The 19,466-nt window shown below is 42.9% G+C and overlaps 2 protein-coding genes across 8 annotated transcripts in view; one reads left to right on the forward strand and one right to left on the reverse strand.

The window, feature by feature from the left end:
• The first annotated feature begins 203 nt into the window (after positions 1-203).
• Positions 204-9,360, forward strand: HNRNPA3 (heterogeneous nuclear ribonucleoprotein A3). Of its 4 annotated transcripts, none has more exons than XR_008627283.1 (12): positions 204-357; positions 2,290-2,412; positions 2,499-2,645; positions 2,725-2,935; positions 3,252-3,341; positions 3,423-3,518; positions 3,603-3,683; positions 3,842-3,985; positions 5,021-5,143; positions 5,227-5,296; positions 5,390-7,970; positions 8,054-9,360. XR_008627283.1 is itself a non-coding variant. In XM_055120904.1 (12 exons), exons 1-11 carry the CDS (start codon positions 286-288, stop codon positions 5,277-5,279), a joined length of 1,098 nt encoding a protein of 365 aa, XP_054976879.1. In that variant the 5' UTR covers positions 204-285; the 3' UTR covers positions 5,280-5,296; positions 5,390-9,360. The 4 variants fall into 4 exon arrangements, 3 of the variants coding, with proteins under 3 accessions (XP_054976879.1, XP_054976877.1, XP_054976878.1); XM_055120904.1 differs by having other exon boundaries at positions 3,842-3,902; positions 3,945-3,985; positions 5,390-9,360; XM_055120902.1 differs by having other exon boundaries at positions 5,390-9,360.
• A 5,614-nt stretch (positions 9,361-14,974) lies between these two features.
• Positions 14,975-19,466, reverse strand: part of NFE2L2 (NFE2 like bZIP transcription factor 2) — a 31,658-nt gene continuing 27,166 nt past the window's right edge. For all 4 annotated transcript variants that reach the window (XM_055122752.1, XM_055122753.1, XM_055122755.1 and 1 more), the window contains exons 3-5: positions 18,571-18,660; positions 17,122-17,313; positions 14,975-16,712 (exon numbers count right to left, since the gene is read on the reverse strand). In XM_055122752.1, coding sequence (XP_054978727.1) covers positions 15,492-16,712; positions 17,122-17,313; positions 18,571-18,660 — 1,503 coding nt within the window. In that variant the 3' untranslated portion in view covers positions 14,975-15,491. The remainder of the gene's footprint in view (positions 16,713-17,121; positions 17,314-18,570; positions 18,661-19,466) is intronic.

The raw sequence follows: 19,466 nt of genomic DNA on the forward strand, positions 1-19,466 counted from the left end.
GGCCAGGGCGGTGCCGCCCGGGAAGTTGGTGGGAAGCCGGGGAGGAGGTGGAGGAGTTGGGGGGGGCGCGCGCTCCCGCGGGCCGCCACGCCCCCCCACCCTCCCCGCCAACCCGCTCGTCCAGTCTCTCTTCGCGCCCACTTGGCCACGCCTCTTCCCCGGCGTGCCCCGCCTCACCCCGCAGGCCGGCGGCGCGCGGAAAGCGCGTCACGTGACGGCTGGCCCCGCCTCTTCCTCTCGGTCCCATATTGAACTCGAGTTGGAAGAGGCGAGTCCGGTCTCAAAATGGAGGTAAAACCGCCGCCCGGTCGCCCCCAGCCCGACTCCGGCCGTCGCCGCCGCCGCCGGGGGGAGGAGGTATTAGGGGGAGAGTGGGGGGCTGCTGGGTAGTGGCCGGCGTGGGGGGGTGGGCCTGGCTCGGTGGGAGCGGGGCGGCCGGGTGGTGGGACTGGGGCGGCCGTCCCGCGCTCTGCGTTGAGGCCGGCGGTGGGAGGGGGAAGGGGAGCGGGGCTCGAAGGCCTCCTCGGGGGACCCCCTCGCCCGCTTCGCCGCCTCCTCGGGCTGCGCAGGCGGCGGCCTCTCGAGGCCCCGGCAGTCCGCCGCCGCCGCTCGCGGGGCGGCCCTCGGCGCCGGGGCCCCGGGCGGCATGGCGGGCCTCGGCGGGAGCGGTTGGGGAGAGGCGGTGGGGGAGGGGAGGGGACGAGAGGCACATCCGGGCGAGCGAGCCAGGCGGGCGGCGGCCACATTGACATGGATCCGGCTGCCGCCTTACGAAATGGCGCATTGGCCCGCAATGGCCGCCGCCTCGCTGCGTCGCGGGCGGGGAGAGCGCGGGATTGGAAGAGGCGGGAGGCGGCCCCGGCCGCAAATGCCGCATCGGGCCTGGAAGCTCGGCGCGCGCTGAATTCCGCCCCAAGTTCCGCTGCCGCGTTTTAACCCCCCCACCCCCCCCCGCAGCCACCGTGGCGAGAATTTAATTCTGTCTTTGTTTCTGTTTGCAGCGCCAAAGACTTAAAACGCGGAAAATGCAGGCTTTAGCTTGCTTAAAAATAAAAAAAAAATCCTCGTTTATCTTTTGTGGGACCTTGGGGGCCAAAGTATTTTTTATTTATTTGGCTCAAGTTCTGTGCTTTGGAAAGGGGTGAAGGAAGCTTTCAGGGTTGCAGTGTAGTTGTGCACTGAACTAGAAGGCGAAGGATTTTTTTTTTTTGTCCTTTTTCTTCCCTGCTTTCTTAATGACTCCCCTCCACGTTATTCCCCCCCCCCCCACACACACACACGTTGTCGGTTCTTGGCTGTTTCCGAGAGTTGCAACCCTAGTCGCGTTTTTGTGTGTGTTTGAGGTAACTTTTGGGTAGGTTATGATGGTTTCTGTCGACTTTGCAGTATTGATCAGTTTGCGTTTAACCCTGATTTAGTGAAGTTGTGTTTTGGGCTGTTAGTCGCTTGGTTCTTAGCCACTTGTTTTCCTGTATACGCTCTTGCCTCTACCTCCCTTAAGACAGGGAGATAATTTGTAAACGTGAGCCCCCTACGTTCGAGGACTGGGTGAATGAAATTCTCATGCACGGGTAAAGTGGCAGTTGGTGTATATCGTATACAGTTTAAACTACATCTTATTAGCTCGGTGATTTTTACCAGCTTTTGCGGGAGGTGTGTTGGGGCTACATCAGGCAGTGCTGGTGGGTGGGGGAGGCGCGTTCTTGGCAGTGGTTCTGGAGCCATGTGGTTTCCAGGGCTCCAGCTCACCGCTTTTCTCTCCTGCACTTCGGCTGCGCCTTTTGTTGAGGAATCTTAATCTCCATTTGTTTAAGGCCAGTTAATTTCTTTAAAATTGTTTTTAGAAACTTTGAAATTGTGCTGGCTGTTAGTGGTTTAAAATTGAGCTCTGTTGAGGATAGAGGGAAGATCTGAAACATGACGTGGATGGAAAGACTGTTAAGGATACTTTGATTTCTCAGAAAATGGTTCTCAGTAAAGACTCCTGTATCTCTAGATACTTTGTGGATGCAGGCTAAAGTTGTAGGGCTTTTCGTTCTGGATTTCTTTCTCCAGATGTACAGCTGGAGATGTGGTAACATTTGGAAGACTCCTAAGTTTTCTTGGTATGATTTTGGTTCTTTGATGTTTTGAGATCCATTTGCAGTTTTTAATTTTCAAAGGTAATGGTACTGGATTTTGGTGTTTTTATTTGTAGCTTTGTAGGGAAGGAAAGGCTTGTGGGTTTGTGAGTCTGTTTTAAGCAGTTTGGCTACTAAATAACTTGATTGTATTGCTTTGTTTCATCAGGGCCATGATCCAAAGGAACCAGAGCAGTTGAGAAAACTGTTTATTGGAGGTTTGAGCTTTGAAACTACAGATGATAGTTTAAGAGAACATTTTGAGAAATGGGGCACACTTACAGATTGTGTGGTAAGTTACCAGAGGAACCAAAAAAAGTAGGGGAAGAGGACCTGTAAAGTTGGGGGGGTTTTAATTAGAATTTCTTGTTTTTGTAGGTGATGAGAGACCCCCAAACAAAACGTTCCAGAGGCTTTGGTTTTGTGACTTACTCATGTGTTGAAGAGGTGGATGCAGCTATGTGTGCTCGACCACATAAGGTTGATGGGCGTGTAGTGGAACCAAAGAGAGCTGTTTCTAGAGAGGTATTACATTAGAACCACGTGTAACCTGTAACTATTGTAAAAACTTGGATTTTTTAATACTTAGTGACTTTATTTGCAGGATTCTGTGAAGCCTGGTGCCCATCTAACAGTGAAGAAAATTTTTGTTGGTGGTATTAAAGAAGATACAGAGGAATATAATTTGAGAGACTACTTTGAAAAGTATGGCAAAATTGAAACCATTGAAGTTATGGAAGACAGGCAGAGTGGGAAAAAGAGAGGATTTGCTTTTGTAACTTTTGATGATCATGATACAGTTGATAAAATTGTTGGTGAGTAGCAGTTGGAATTTGAGAAGACTAATGATTTTGCAAGGTTTTGCTAAATAGTTGTAGTTTTGTGTATCATTTTTGTATCATTTGTTTCACGAGAGCATATGAAATATATGCTTATTAATGTGACTACACCTGAGTAACCAGCATCTGGATCGAGATACAAATGTTACTAACATAGACCGTTCCTTCATCCCCAAAGTGACTGCCTACCTGAGGTTTTAATGAGTTGCTTAGTGATAAAGGATAACAGTTACATGTGCTTTTCCAAACATTAAATAACTTTTGTTTGTTTGTTTGATTAAAAAATATTTAGTTCAGAAATACCACACTATTAATGGGCATAATTGTGAAGTGAAAAAGGCCCTTTCTAAACAAGAAATGCAGTCTGCTGGATCGCAAAGAGGTTAGTAGCACCCTGTATTTATAACCAATAAGTATAAGCTGTGTTTAGAAGGTTCTAAAAAGATCTTCTTACCTGTGTTAGGTCGTGGAGGTGGATCTGGCAACTTTATGGGTCGTGGAGGCAATTTTGGAGGTGGTGGAGGAAACTTTGGCCGTGGTGGAAACTTTGGTGGAAGAGGTAAGGTGGTTAGCATTTTTCTATACATAAAATTTACTGGTAAGTTGAGTGTGTGATTTTAATAACTGCTTTGCTTTCTTTCAGGAGGCTATGGTGGTGGCGGTGGTGGCAGCAGAGGTAGTTATGGAGGAGGTGATGGTGGATATAATGGATTTGGAGGTGATGGTAAGTTTTTAACTTGAATTTTGTATACTTTTTAATTGTATCTTTTTGGTGCGTTTTCTTGGTGACATTTTCACTCAAGATTTAATAGGTGATTTTTCTGTTTCGTGACATTTACGAGCTTTATATTCAACTTTTGTATGTAATCCAATTCTTTTTAGGTGGCAACTATGGCGGAGGTCCTGGTTATAGTAGTAGAGGAGGCTATGGTGGTGGAGGACCAGGATATGGAAACCAAGGTGGTGGATATGGTGGAGGTGGTGGAGGATATGATGGTTACAATGAAGGAGGAAATTTTGGCGGTGGTAAGCAAGCTTCTACTTCATCTTTCTGTAGTCGTTTTACCTTTGAAAGGTTTTGTAAAAACATTGAGTCAGAGTTCATCTTCTAGGTAGTAGAACATTTGTCCTACATGCAGCCAGAGGCTCAGTTCTTGGCATTTCATATTTTCTATGCTCCCCCAAGTACCCCCAGGAGTAATTTCTGAGTGCAGAGCCAGGTGTGGCCCAAACATACCCTTTACCCTTCCCCTCAAATCTCTTGTTCTATAATAAAAAATTGGTGGGTGATCTAAAATTTGTTAATAAGCTGTGTTCAACATATGATTTAATTACCTATCAATGTTAACAGAATTTTGCTTTAGGTCTTTTGTGTTTGTGATGCCTGGGGTTTGGGCCAGGTCTCAGCAAACACTTTACTGCTGAACCACATCCGTGTTTCTTAATATGGGACAGATGGGAACTTTAAATTCCAGACATGTCAGTGTCATTTAGGGGCATGGGTAAGAAAAAAATTTTGAATTTTCCTGTTCACGTATACATTGCAAAGTATAGCAGGTCTACCTCATTTTCTTTGGTAGGTGTAGGTCAGAAGCCTTGTTATAAACGCCCTGGGTTTTGATGAACTTGATTAGTAAGTATATGATAGGACATCTTAAAATTGGCTCATACAAATTGTACTACTAATTGAACTAAAAAGAATCAAACATAGTTTTGGTGTATAGAGGTGGGAATATGTGCTAAAGTATAGCCCCTAATACAAAGTAGTACAGCGATTTTTAACATACACCCAAGGAGCACTTCTCTCTTGCTTGTGCCCAAGGCTATAAAAATACATGGACCTTCGTTGGGGTGAGAACTTACTATATTAAAGTCTCTTCTAATGGTTGCAGTAAACAGCTGGGGTGAGATTCACTTATAGGTAGTTGGTGATTTGGGTTTGACCCTTTGTTTCCAAAAGGATTTAGAAATGCTACTGTGACTCAGAATACAATGGTAGATATTAAGGTAAAATGATAACTGCACAGTTCCACCGTAAAAGGGAACTTTTTGTAATTTCAGGTAACTATGGTGGTGGTGGGAACTATAATGATTTTGGAAATTATAGTGGACAACAGCAATCAAATTATGGACCCATGAAAGGGGGCAGTTTTGGTGGAAGAAGCTCGGGCAGTCCCTATGGTGGTAAGTCTTTTTCCTCAGATTTCCATAGTTTTGTGAGTTTGAAGTGCATGGGTACAGTTGTTCACAAATTTGTGTGTTTTCAGGTGGTTATGGATCTGGTGGTGGAAGTGGTGGCTATGGTAGCAGAAGGTTCTAAAAACTCAGCAGAAAAGGGTAGGTATCTTGAAAATTTTTTGATGATGATAAAGAATATGTGAAACTGTTACACTGAGTGTAATAATTTTTTTATCCTGTATTATTCAACAGGCTACAGTTCTTAGCAGGAGAGAGAGCGAGGAGTTGTCAGGAAAGCTGCAGGTTACTTTGAGACAGTCGTCCCAAATCCATTAGAGGAACTGTAAAAATCTGCCACAGAAGGAGCGATGATCCATAGTCAGAAAAGTTACTGCAGCTTAAACAGGAAACCCTTCTTGTTCAGGACTGTCATAGCCACAGTTTGCAAAAGTGCAGCTATTGATTAATGCAATGTAGTGTCAATTAGATGTACATTCCTGAGGTCTTTTATCTGTTGTAGCTTTGTCTTTTTCTTTTTCTTTTCATTACATCAGGTATATTGCCCTGTAAATTGTGGTAGTGGTACCAGGAATAAAAAATTAAGGAATTTTTAACTTTTCAATATTTGTGTAGTTCAGTTTTTCTACATTTTAGTACAGAAACTTTAACAAAATGCAGTTTTGGAGGTGTTTCCTTGTAAGTTAACAAGTAAAGAAGATCATTGTTAATTACTATTTTGTATGAATTTTGCTAAAGTTAACTGTAAAGAAACACCTGCTGACTTGCAGTTTAAGGGGAATCTATTCTCCCATTTCCAAACCATGAAATGAATGGGCGCTGACATGTGGAGAGAATAGATATTTGTATGTTTGCAATGTGTGTTTTAGATAAATAGAATTGGGTATATAAATTAGCATATTTGTGAATTTAATAGCATTAAGATTTAACTTCAAATGAAAAAAATCTCAAAATTCCTATTTGGTTTTTGTGCATTTTCTTTCAAAATGTAATCTTATGATTTTAGTGTGTTAGTTGTGTTGAGAGTCCTAGCTGTTGTTTAGAACATCATCATTCTACATTTACCTTGGTCACATGTTAACTGCTGCCATGATTTTATTTGGGTGTAAAAAAATGTCTACTGCCCTCTGTTTAAATTCTGGAAAGGGGTAGTGGATGTTCTCCTTTCCTCCTACGGTAAAAAAAAAAAAAATTCTTAAGAACTTTGAAAATACAGGAACACTAGGCCTGCTAAATCTGAGCAAATTAGTGGCTACCTTTTGTTTTTCTTTTTAAAGCACAAGAGGCCCATAAGTCTTGAGTTATTTTCCTTGGTTTAATATATATTTTTTTGATACAAGCTCTCAGAGCAAGAGAATAAAAATCATGCATTGTTGAATCCTTACCTGGCTGGCATACTTTCGTGTTTGTACTTTCTACATTTTACTGTGTGAAGAGGAGAGTCTAGGTATAATTATCCCAGATTATTTATGCAGTGTAAAAGTAGCACAGTCGCTTAATACAAGTTTCTCACTTCCCAAAGACTTCATTAAAATTTGGGTAGTATGAGTTTATTCAGATTTCCAAAGAACACTTAACTCTTGTGTGTATACTTAAACCAGAACCATGTTGATATGAGTTAATTTGTTGGGACCTGATTGAGAAGTTCTTAGACAAAAAGGTCATAATACATAAACAACGGTGTCTGCTGTTTTGCGCCAGCTAGTGTTTTTAATTTCATTCAAGCCCTAAGTATGTGCCCTGCTGTTAACTACTTCGGCAGTTGAAATGTGGATTCAAGATTTCTTTGTTTTAAGGCAGTGTACTGGGCAAAAAACAAGCAATAAAAAAGGGGAATGGGGCGTGCTAGTGTTTGAATATGCTCTCTTGTTGCTCTTAATTCTGTGCCTCTGTGCATTAATATTTGAATGCATGCAATGCCAGCATGAAATTGGTCTTCACCGATAACTGCAGTTTTCCAGAAAACACTCACAAACCAATAAATGTAACAGAAAACATTCCATTTGTTAATGGACATATGTGAATAAGCAGTGTAGAAAATAGGCTAATAGAAAATGGTTAAGTCCTTAACAACTTCAAGTGTGGTATATAAATGGACACTGTCAATGTTCAGAACATAAACCTGGGTACCTGGTCAAAATGCTTGGGAAACATTTTATTAAAATTGAGCTAAATTGTCTCAAGTTCTTTTATTCATATAATAAAGGTTGAAGGAATGGGGGAGATAAACATTTCCTGTTTCTATGTTTGTGAAATTGTTTGACACAACCTTGACAGTATCCTTTAATGACATATGAAGTTAATTGTACTGTTAACAAACTTTCTATGTTCTGGAACTAGTTTAATAGTGAAAACATTTTCAGTAAGTTGATGTTTGCAACCTATAAGCAGGTGAAATCTGTATGCGACCTGTTTATAAGTTGTATTAGTTTAGTCCTTGTGAACAGTGGAAAAGTAAGCCATGAGGAAAGCGATTTAACCAGCTTTAAAGGACCTAAGGTGTGCTTTCTAAGCACATTGTGGATCAAAGGAGACTCCCTAAGACAGGACTTCAGCAGCCTTTTGAGTATGGACAAGTCAGCATAAATAAAGAATGACAAGGCAGCAGCAAGAGCTTCAACTACAGAAAAGTGAAGGCATAAGATACTTTGGTGATAGTAAGCAACTTTCCAAAAGCTAGTTAATCTGCTTATTACATCTGAAATATCGAAGAATAGGAGGAAGGAGCTTCGCCTTTTGGAACTTCAATGAGAGATAGTTGCCACAGACACTAGGTCTAGCATTTAGACCTGCAAGGAAGGGCAATAAGCATTAGGTAAGGATTGAATTTGAATTTTTTCACTAATTAAAGAGTGATTTTTTGTAAAGCAAGGTAAGAGTAATCTTTTTGATTTGCAGGTTGAATGAGAACCTACTTGCCTAAATGAGGAATGTCTTTCCTACCATCTTAAATACGAAGGTTTCTCGCTGGGTAAGGTTTGTAGCTCACATAAAACCTGATGACACCATTTGTTTACCTACAAATACTAGATTTTTTTTTTAACTGTTAGGTACATTTGCAATATTCAATGAAAAACTACTTTGGAACCACATCAACACTTCATAAACATCTTAAAATTACCCTGCAGTAACCATGAAGTGTTCATCTTGAGTCACATCTGGCCTATATACTCCATTGTTGGTGTCTTTAGGGTAAGGTCATTCCTTGATAAGTGAAAGAAACCAAATTTGGGGGGGCAACTGGAAATGGGTTTTCAAAATTGCTGATAAGCAAAAGAAACAAAATTTGGGGGGGGCAATTGGAAATGGGTTTTCAGAATTGCTCTGATAAGATATAGACAGTCTTATTTAAGAGGTCTCAAGTTCTCTTTCACATCCAGTTACTGGGACTAAAGGCTTTGTTTTTTTTTTAAGGATTCTAGTTACCTTGTAAGCAATAGAGGCCTGTTTCCTTTTAAAAGTTATTTTTTCTCAAGGAATAGAACATTACTCAGTCAAATCATGCTGGTTATTTACAAGGGCTAATTGCCCCAAAGGGCTTGCTAAAAATTAAATTTTTTAAAAAAAAGTTTTGGGGGTGGGGACATAAGTTTCTAGTAGATTATAAATCAAGGTGTTTTTTTTTTATGTAAGTAGTGAATGCCACATGATAAAATGGAGTGTTAAAGGGTAATAGCCTTAACCTTACACGACACGGTTTTAGTGAAGCAAGTTTCTAATAGAAAGCTTTTTTTTTTTAAGGAAAACGTTTCCAGATAATCTATGAAATAAATGATTCTTTTTTTCATTTTAAATGTAGTTCCACTGTCATTTCTGAAAACATGTTCTATCACATCCACACCAGTAAACCCAAGGAAGCTAATATCAAAGGGGGAAATGAGTAAGATCTGTTTAACCAACTTGAATTACTGCTAACACTTTCACAAAAATGCCTGTTACTTATTATTTGAGAAATGAAAGCCTGGTTTTATGAGTTCATATGTCACAATTTAAACAGTTCTAATGGCTGATGGGGTTCCAGTAGTGAATGAGCATGCTATTGTGCAGGGGTTATGTAAGGGTATTAGCCTATCCAAACTTCAAATTTCAATGGTTTTTTCTAATTAAGATCGAAGAGGTGGTCTGTAATGGATGAAAATGTTTCATTTGTAGTATAATGAAATGTTTACAGAAAGAATTTTCATTAAAATATTTTTAGAAACGTGTGTGTCTTTTTTGTTGCTTTACAATGTGGCTTAAGTTCTATGGGTTAATGTTACATATACTCCAGTTGGTTGAAAGAAGTCTTGAGCACCAGAGAATGCAAAGACTTAGGAACATGCCTTGCAGTCAGCCCACTCGTGCATCCCTGGTACTGCAAGTTCAGTGATGTTGAGCAGACCATGAATAAAATGTTGAAAACAGTTACCAAAAATAAAGTAATTTCTTGAGGCCACTCATAATGATGCTTAGGATGATTACTTAATGGTTTAGTATTTGAGTCTCCCTATGGTCGGCTAAGAAATCTGGGTCTTGTTTTTTGGGCCACTCCCAGCAGTGCTCAGGGCACCATATGGCATACAGGAGATTGAACCCAAGTTATATGCGTGTAAGTTAACGGAAACACCACAATACTGTTGCTCTGGCACTGGGTACCAGGTCTTGGGCATTCAGAAGCATGTATTGTGGCTCTGAGGTATGTACCAGACTAGGTAATAAAACTGAGTTCAATTTCTGGTAGCTATGAAAATACCAAAATGTTTAGAACATTAGATAAGGTGTGTGTAAATAGTATCAAGATGCAGCAGCTAATATTTTGATTCAATAAGTTTCGTGAGGGGAAGGGCCTTAAGCCGCATGTCTGACCTTTCAAATTGTGATTTGCCCTTAGGCACACAGGTACTAGGTACTGCCTTTGTGGTTGGCTTAACACTAATGAAGTAGTCTGAATATTTTCACATATTAGTGAAAAGTGTTCTCTTGAGACTTGATTAGAAGCATTATATGGCATGAGGCTTTGGGACTCGTCATGCTCAAGTGCTAACTGAGTCTACTTGAACACCAGGTCGCTACATAGAAGGGAAGTTCTTTAATCCCTATATTCTCTCTGACTGCAACCTCATATTTTCTATTTTTCAATTTTTTTCCCCTTGGTTTTTTGGGTCAGGCCTGACAGTGCTCAGGGGACCATATGAGATGTGTAGCTGTTAAGCACTATTCTTGAGTGTGTGAGTCCCTGGGTTCTGTCTCTGGCACTGTCAAAAGTTACTGTAAATACACAGATTTTGAAATACAGATATGGGCAGTACTTAAAAAATACATTTGGGCATGGTCAGAGATCTCATGAATTGAGTGCAGACTGCATGCAGGAGATTCGGGTTTGGTCCTTGCTGTTGCATGGTCCCCTGGACACACCAGCTGATTCCCAGTGAAAGTGGGAGAGCAGGGGAGAACTGGCGATACTAGGCTCTGAGCACAAGATCACGAGGTAGAGATTGGCCCTTCATATGCTTAGATCGTATTAGTTATATCCTCGTTGTATGCATATTAGAGAAGTTGAGCTGGAGGAAGCACTGTGTGGCTGGAATGCATGGTCTCCATGCTGGAACCCCTGAGTTTGGTCCCTGGCATTGCATGGTTACCCAAGCAGTGCCAGGGTGTGTGCTGCCCCTGCTCCCCCCAAAACTCCACCCCCGACCCTGAAACTCAGTTTAAGCTTTAATAAATAGTCAAGACAAGCCAGCAAGGTGACTAAAGCTTGTGCTTTGTGAATGGAAGACCCACCTTCCACTGTAGGAAGTCCCTGACCATTGAAGGAAGGTCCCCAGCAGAATTTGAATCTCTAGACCAGACAGAGGTTCTCAGACTTATTTGATCTCATGCTTTTCAGTAAATACTCAGCATCCCCCTGGTTGAGATTCCTTTCTAAGGTGCTCCCTAGTTACACCCAGTAATACTACTGATGTTCCCTGGGAAGTTTTCTTTGTCCCCCAGGGGGCAGTATCACCTTCCTTGGGAATCCCTGTTCTAGATCATGCCTTTGAAGCTATTTTCAGCCTTCAGCTTTCCGGTCGATTTGAACCTCTCTCTCTTTTTTTTTTAATACAAAGTTTAAGGTATAGATAAAAGGTTTTACTTGAAAAATGCAAGTACAAATTATGCAGAGTAGGGGTGCAACTCAGTGGCAGAGCACTGCCTTGCATGTGAGTCCCTCTCTAGGTTTGATGCCTGCTACTGCAGAAGTGAAAAAGGTATATCAACGATCTGTAGACTATTCACAAAACGGGAATTAAGTTCTTGAAGTACAGTGAGAAAATTTGGGGAAGGGGCCCAAACCCGATGGTGCTTAGGACTCGGGGAACCTTATGTGTTATCAGGAATTTGAACTGGGGTCAGCTACATGCAAGGCAAATACCGTAACTCCTCTACTATCTCTTCTGTCCCTGGCGGGTGGGGAGGGGGGAAACTATTGCTAGAGAAGGCAAATTAGTTGAGCGGTAAGTTTTCAACCATACCATTAATAAAAGATTATTCTGGGGGGGAGGGTGGGAAGGGGTGTGACACCCTGTGGTGTTCAGGGGTCACTTGTAGTGGTGCTTGGGGAGCATGTGGTATGGCTGACAAAACTGGGTGGATGGTATGCAAGGCAAGTGGCTTAACATGATGCATTTCTCTGCCCCCCCCTTTTTTTAATGCAGTACTGGGAATTAAACCCAGGACCTCACACACAATAGGGTTCAATAGGGTTTTGAAACATTTTTTCCCTCTTATTTGCGAGGGGTGATGATGGGCACATGCTGACTCTGCTCCAAGAATCATTCTTTGTGGGGATTAAGGGAACCAGTGAGGCTGTGGGAATCAAACCCTGGGTCAGCACATGCAGGGCAAGTGCCTTGACACTGTACTACCCAGTCCAAATCAAGTTGTGTGTTTTTTTTGTTTTTTTTGGTCCACACCTGGCAATGCTCAGGGATTTTTCCTGGCTCTGCACTCAGGGAAGCATACGGAATGCTGGGGATCAAACCCAGGTTGGCCGAATACAGGGCAAGTGCCCTACCCACACTGTATTATCTCTCTGGTCCTTTAAGATATAAGGTTTCTTAACAACTTGCTTTCTTTTACTTGCAACCACATGGGGTTCTAATTCAAGGCTAAAAAAAAAAGAGAAAAGGCCTATTACAGCTGTCTTACTATAAGGTTGGCACAGACCAACTTGTTTTGTGGAATAATTCACCTTCATTTTAGAGGTGAGGATGCAGGTGTGAGCACTTGGAGTTACTGGAGTTCATTCTGGTTAAGTGGCAAGACAAGCTCAGGAGGATGGCCTGTGGGCCTCTGCACTATTTCACCCTTTGTGAAAGGACAGGACTCAGTGAATAATTTACAACTGGACTCATGCAAATGATTACATAAGGAACAGGCTTATCTCTCAAGTGAATCTCCAGTTCTCCACTTAAAAGCAAACCGAACAGGGCTGGGGAGGCTGCCACAGCACTAGCCTTGCCTCTGTGAGGTCCTGGGTTCCAGGCCCAGCAGCTAACTGCAAGAGAAACACCAACCCCATTCCAAACAAAACATGAACAAGACAACATTTGATTAGAATGTGTTATTGGGCAGTACATAGATCTGCAGAGAACTTTGAGGGCCTTGATTTTACTCAGATTTTTTTGTTTGCTTTTGGACTACACCCAGCTGTGCTCAGAGTTTAATCCTGGTCCTTTGTTCAGAGATCACTCCTGGTGGAACCCAGGGGACCATGTGTGGTGCCAGGAATTGAACCTGGGTCTGTTGGCTGTGTGCAAGCATCCTACCCCTTGTATTTCTCTGGCCCTAACCCTTTTTTTTTTTTCCAAAATAACCACATTTCTAAAAGTGAATTGACAAAGAGTTCAAAGGGCCGGGTTGGTTTGAATGCGGAGACCCGGTTCGATCCCTGGCACATGATCCCTTGAGCAGTGCTGGGACAGATTTTTAACACTGGCTCTTAAGCCCCTCCCCATCTTCCTTGCCAAAGGTAAAGTGAGCAGAGAAGCTAGGGAGGCAAACGACTTGCGTGAGGCCTGGAGTTCAGTACCCAGCATGCATATACCTCGACCCATCAGCATCCTTTGTGGGCCCTGGAGTCTCTAGCACCTGTGGACCTGAGCAGCTTTATGTCAGGTCCACACAATTAGGCTGAGTATTGCAGGGATTGGACTGCAGAGCACTGCTTGGGAGAGGCCCTCCCCACAAAATAAACAAGTGAACTCCCTTTTTTTTTCTTTTTGGGTCATACCCAGGGGTTACTCCTGGCTCTGCCCTCAGGAATTACTCCTGGCGGTGCTTAGGGGACCATATGGGATGCTGGGATTTGAACCTGGGTTGGCCAAGTGCAAGGCAAACGCCCTACCCGATATACTGTGGCTCTGGCTCCTGAACTTGCCTTTCTACTTAGACCTCCTGTTTCTATCTCTTGGCAACTCATTTCTCTTCTCCTTCCTAAAGGGGAGTTAATCCCAGGCCTTATCAGACAAGTGACCAAAACCGAGCTACACTGCATCCTACCTAGGCTCAGAGTGACCAGTTTGCCAGTTTTGGGGGAAGGGATGGGAGGTTGGGCACACCTGGAAGTGCTCAGATCATGTGGTGCCAAAATTCAAACCAGGACTGACTGCATGCAAGGCAAGCATAACGTGGCCAGTTCTCAATGTTCTAAATTCTTAACACTTTGGCGGAGAGCCACAGCCACCAGTGCGCGGGCCTTACTCCCTGACTTTGCTCTCAGGAATCACTCCTGGTATGGTTTGGGAGATCATATAGGATGTTGGGGATTTAACCCAAGCCAGCTGCTTGCCTGCTGTACATTTCTCCAGCCTTGCAGTTCTCAAGTCTTTGAGGTCACCTTTACTTCATATCCATTTTCTGAGAAAATCCTTGCTTATTTCTTTGGAAGGTGCAGGATGCAATGCCCCAGACCACGCTATACGTGTACCACAGTTCTGCCGATACTTGAAGTATTTCCTCACTGGTTTCTCGGCTCCCACTTTTACCAACGGGCTTTTCTCAGCACAAGCTAACAGGAACTTTAGTAATAAGTCAGTTCTTAATCCTGCCTAATTAATACCTCCAATAGCTCCCCCCTCCACCAGGTGAAAACAGGAAGTCCTTCTGAAGGCTTACTGATGGCAGCACACTCATCTTCTAGCCCCCCCCCCCCTTTGATTCCCCTCCATTTTCAGCTGCGTTGTCCTTGTTCTTTCTGACATAGGCCTCTGGGTTTCCTGTATCCTGTTGGGAATTCCTGTAGCTCTATTTATTGCTAACAGAGAGGGTCTCCCACGACCTCAAATATTTCTCCCTCACTAAGACAGCAAATTGATTTTTCACTGTTGTGGTGCTAGGGATTGAACCCAGATCCTTGTACTCCACCTCTGAGCTACACCCCTGCCCCTACTATCCTATCTTAAGCAGCAATGCTTCCTTCTTATTGTCTTCCTGGGCCTTCCCTTTCCGGCCTAAGCAGTAGGGTAGGATGTTTGCTGACTTCGACGGGTTTCAGGTGCACAGGGTTTCCATGCTGTCCTCTGCCTTAGACAATGCCTTCCACATAGCAGGCATGCAGCTACTTCGCTCTACCAATTGATCAGTGTTTTCCTTGGTTGGGATATGCCTGCTGGAGTGCTAAAGAGATTAAATATCTTCTTGGTCTGTCTATTCCTACCTCTGGCACCGGAAGTTTAGTAAAAAACGCTTTTCCTATTTGAAATGAAAACATTATGAAAATGCAGAACATTTAAATGTGTCCATTGTATTATTAGTATGACAAAAAAAATTGTGAAATAAAATTAAACTCCAAAGAAATAACAGTCATATTCCTTTATTAGTACCAGCTTTTCAACTAAATTTTTTGCCAGAAATAAACAATTTAATATAAAAAATGCCTTTTTTTTTTTACAGACAGTATTTATAAAAAAAGTACATAGTGGTTAGTTTTACAATTCGCTTTTAGCCAGATGCCATATCATATAAATCTATGAATGTAACAAATGATATAAGAACAGTATAAATAAGAAATTTTTGCTGTATTTACACTTATACAGAAACTAGCCCAAATTGTGTCCTAAGAAATTATAGTTGCAGTTAAAGTAAAACTATTGATTCAGGATACTGATAACTTCTTTTAATGCTTTTTTAATTAAAGTTTTATATTATTTTCTATACTAGTTTTGACTAAATTTTGCATAGAATTGCTTGTAAAGTATATTTCTGCATTTCACATCACAGTAGGAGCTTTTAGTAGAACAGTACAAAAATAAAAACCAGCCAAAAAACCACCCCAAACAACTAGCTCAGAAAAAAAGGCCAGCTTGTCTCGCATCTAATTTTTCTTGACATCTGGCTTCTTACTTTTGGGGACAAGGAACACATTCCCGTCCCTTGTCTGCTGCAAGGAGTACTCACTAGGGGAATAAGGCTTTCCGTCTTCATCACGGAGCATGCTGAAGACTTCCAGATACAACGTGCTGAGTTGTTTTTTCAGTAGATGGAGGCTTTTGTCGTTTTCTCCTTTTTCTCTGAGCAACTTTTCTTTCTCGTCTTTTAAATGATCCAGATCTTGCTCTAGTTCTACTATATTTTCGAGTTTTCTTTTCCTGCAATTTTGAGCCGCCACTTTATTCTTACCCCTCCTTCGTATGTCTCGAATCAGTGCCAGCTGAGCCTCATTGAATTGCTCCTTTGACATCATTTCATTGAAGTCGTCCACGGGGAGGTTGATGATTTTTTCTACGGGGAATGGGATCTGGAGAGCTTTTGCCCTTAGCTCATCTCGCGTGAGATGAGCCTCTAGGCGACTTGAATGCTTGTCCTTGGTGAATGGGGCTTTTCGGTGCCCAGGACCTACTGGCAGCTCTCTCTTGGGGGGGCTTTCACACTGGGCATCATGCACTGGGGCACCGTGTCCCTGAGATGGTGACTGGGGTGGGGCTGGATCCACAGCAGACGGCACTGGTTGTGTTTTAGGACCTTTCTGCCTGACGCTTCCGGGCGTGCTGTCCAGCTCTTCCATTTCTGAATCACTGAGGGCCAGTGAAGTATCTCCATAAACGGAGGAGCCCACTGAGTGTTCCGGAGAGGCCAGGCTAGGACTTGTGTTCAGCGAAATGCCCGAGTCAGAGTCATTGAATTCCGCTGTGCTTTCGGGGTGATTCTGGTTAAAAGCCTTACAGAGCGAGAGATCGGACACATCAATGGGCTCATTCAGAAGTTCGGAGAGGGACTGGCTAAGTGCTGCAGAGAAGGGCACACTGCTGCCCGCACTGGGTTCGGCAACGAAGGCAGAATAAAACTCGTCACCGAAATCTGTGCTGCTAGGGGCATCGGAATCGACCGAGTTCACAGTCAGCTGGCTGGGCTCCTCTGTGGAGAGGATGCCGCTGAAGGAATCCTCAAAAGCACCGAGGAAATGCGGACTGCAGTTACCTGCTGTCTTTTCCAGTGAGGGAACCGAGGAGTAGAAGGGGTAATTGTTGTTCATTTCTACCAGTTTGGTTTCTGGACTTGGAACTGTGCTGGTGTTGTCATTCTGAATATTAAGACACTGTGTGGGAAAGAAGTTAATATGACATGAGTTAATGTTCAGTGTTTTTAAGAGCTGATCCTCTCTAGCTCCTGGTCTCTTCGCCCCATTTTCTTCTATTCCCCCCAACCCCCTGGTAATTCAGAGCTAATTCCCATTTGCAACAGGCATTTCTAGCTAAGCCTCTATTATTTTCAGAGTTCCTAGATCAGACTTCAGGTTAAGAACTTGATCTATCGTCAGGACATCAAAGCCCATTTGACTAACAAAAGTGCACTCAGGTGAATATGGGTCGCTCTCATGACTAATTTAAAAGTATCTTCCGATCCATTCCATAAGTAGGTGGCTTATACATAATAAATAACTGGGATGACTAATTTAAAGACCTGAATATGAAACAGCATCTCTGGTATTATATTAACTGAGTTACCTGTAATTCGGGAATGGATAATAGCTCCTCCCACACTTGCTCAATGTCCTGCTGCATATTGTTTAAATCAGAAACAGAGGACAGAAGGACATCAGTTTCAGATGCTGGAGCTGGGTTAGACGCGATGAAGACCGGGTTCTCTATATTGCTGGGAATATCAGGAACAAGTGACTGAAACGTCGTCGAAGAAACCTAAAATTGATGAGGCATTAACCAAAGTGAGGCAACAGTGGAAGAGTATGCTTAGGAAGTACCATCATAATACCTAAAATGGGGGCTGGAGCAATAGCACAGCGGGTAGGGGTTTGACTTGCACGTGGCCGACCTGGGTTTGATTCCCAGCATCCCATATGGTCCCCTGAGCACCGCCAGGAGTAATTCCTGAGTGCATGAGCCAGGAGTAACCCCTGTGCAATGCCGGGTGTGACCCAAAAAGCAAAAAAAAAAAAAAAAAAAAAAAAACCAAAAACCCTAAAATGGGGACTGGCTTCGGTTTTGTATTTCTCTGCTTAAAAACACTCTCAATCCTTATTTCTATATGATGAAACATCTTTGTTTCCTACCCAGCTGACTCTGGTTTTATTTATGGACTTTTTTTTTTTTTTATCCATTTAAAGGTAAACTTCAAAATGAACAAGAACAATTTTTATGATTGAATATGCATGTTTCTCTATCATACCAAGTACTTAAATCTTGGTTTACTACCCAGTTTGCTCTTTATTCACCAAAACTGTTATCATATGACCTATTCCAGGGTTATATTAAGTTATCCTTCTCATTATACAGTTTTTTATTGTGGGAGGCACTTTTGTTTTGGGGCCACACCCAGAGGTGGTCAGGGCTTACTCCTGGCTGTGCTCAGAAATCACTTCTGGCAGTGCTTGGAGAAACCATATTCGGTGCTGGGGTATAGAATGGTAATTGGCTGGGTACAAGGCAAACACCTTAACTTCTGTGCCATCTTTCAAGCAATGGTTACTTTGTCTTTTTAAGTTATCTAAGGTTAGAGAGATAGCTCAAAGTGCTGAGCACATGCTCTGCATGCATCATTTCTGGGTTTGATTCAAGCCCCACTGGAAGCAATCACCAAGTACTGAGTGGGGAGTAGCCCCCAGGTACTGCTAGTACCAAAGGCCCAAAATAAATAAAGTTATTTATAAGGCTAAGATTTCCTTGACAAAAATTTCCTAACTTTTTTTCTTTCTGTTTTATTTGTTTTTGTGCCATACCTGGAGATGCTCAGGGATTACTTCTTGCTCTGCACTTAGGAATCACTCCTGGCGGGGCACATATGGGATCGAACCCAGGTCAGCCACAAGCAAGGCAAGAACCCTACTCACTGTATTATCAGTCTAGCCCTTCCTTTCATTTTTTTTTTAAATGAATCTACACAGCCCTCTATGTGAAGACGTGCTGTTCTTGTAGGTGTCTGATAATAAAATAGTATACCTCATTGTCATCTACAAACGGGAATGTCTCTGCCAAAAGCTGCATGCAGTCATCGAAATACAGAGCATCTGGTTTGGGAATGTGGTCAACCTGGATGCAAGGAAAGACATAAGGAAAACTCATTCAGTGGTAATAAACGTTTGCTATTAATCAAGTATTTTATGCATTTTAGACATCAGCTTAGTGCAGCAGTTAAGAGCACAACTGAACCATGCTCCCTAGGTTCCAGTCCTGGCTGCCTGATTTCCTGACCCCTCTGGCTAAGTTTTTTAACCTCCTTTTGGAGGAGGGCCACACCTGGCCATACTCAGGAGCTCTTCCTGGCTCTGTGTTCACCAGTGACCTGGCCATGCTCAGGGACCATATGTGGTGCCAGGAATTCGAATCAGGGTCGGTCACATGCAAGGGCTTCCCTTATATACTATCTCTCTGGCCCCTATTTAAACCTCTTTGGTCTTCAATTCCTTCTCTTTCTGAGGGGAGGAGGGGGCTAGAGTCATAGTACAGTAGACAGGGCATTTGCTTTGCATGTGGCCAACTCAGGTTCAGTCCCCAGCTCCCCATATGATCATGCCAAGCCCTGCCAAAAGTGATCCCTGAGCACAGAACAGTAGTAAGCTCTGGGTACCACTGGTATGGCCGCAAAACCAAACACAAGTCCACAAAAACACCTGCAATTCCTTCTCTTTGGACAAAAATCGGGAGAGTGCCACCTAACTCACACCATTGATGAAATCAATTCATATACAACGGTGCTCTTAGAACAGTGCCTGCCACTGTGACCCTCAGTCACCCGCTGTTCTGCTACAGTCCTTACTGCGGTTGGATTCTTCTGTGATGCTTCTGCAGCTTACAAAGCTCCTTTGTGTAGTTCTGTCCTCCTCCTCCTCACAGTG

This window comes from Sorex araneus, chromosome X (assembly GCF_027595985.1).
Source record: "Sorex araneus isolate mSorAra2 chromosome X, mSorAra2.pri, whole genome shotgun sequence".
In the NCBI taxonomy this organism is placed as follows: Eukaryota; Metazoa; Chordata; class Mammalia; order Eulipotyphla; family Soricidae; genus Sorex; species Sorex araneus.

Bases quoted from the DNA above. Each gene is read 5' to 3' on its own strand.
- HNRNPA3 (XM_055120902.1), top strand. From the start codon at position 286: ATGGAGGTAAAACCGCCGCCCGGTCGCCCCCAGCCCGACTCCGGCCGT. The intron at 358-2,289 runs GTATTAGGGGGA...TTGTTTCATCAG, and splicing joins GCCGCCGCCGGGGGGAGGAG to GGCCATGATCCAAAGGAACC. The intron at 3,519-3,602 runs GTAAGGTGGTTA...GCTTTCTTTCAG, and splicing joins TGGAAACTTTGGTGGAAGAG to GAGGCTATGGTGGTGGCGGT.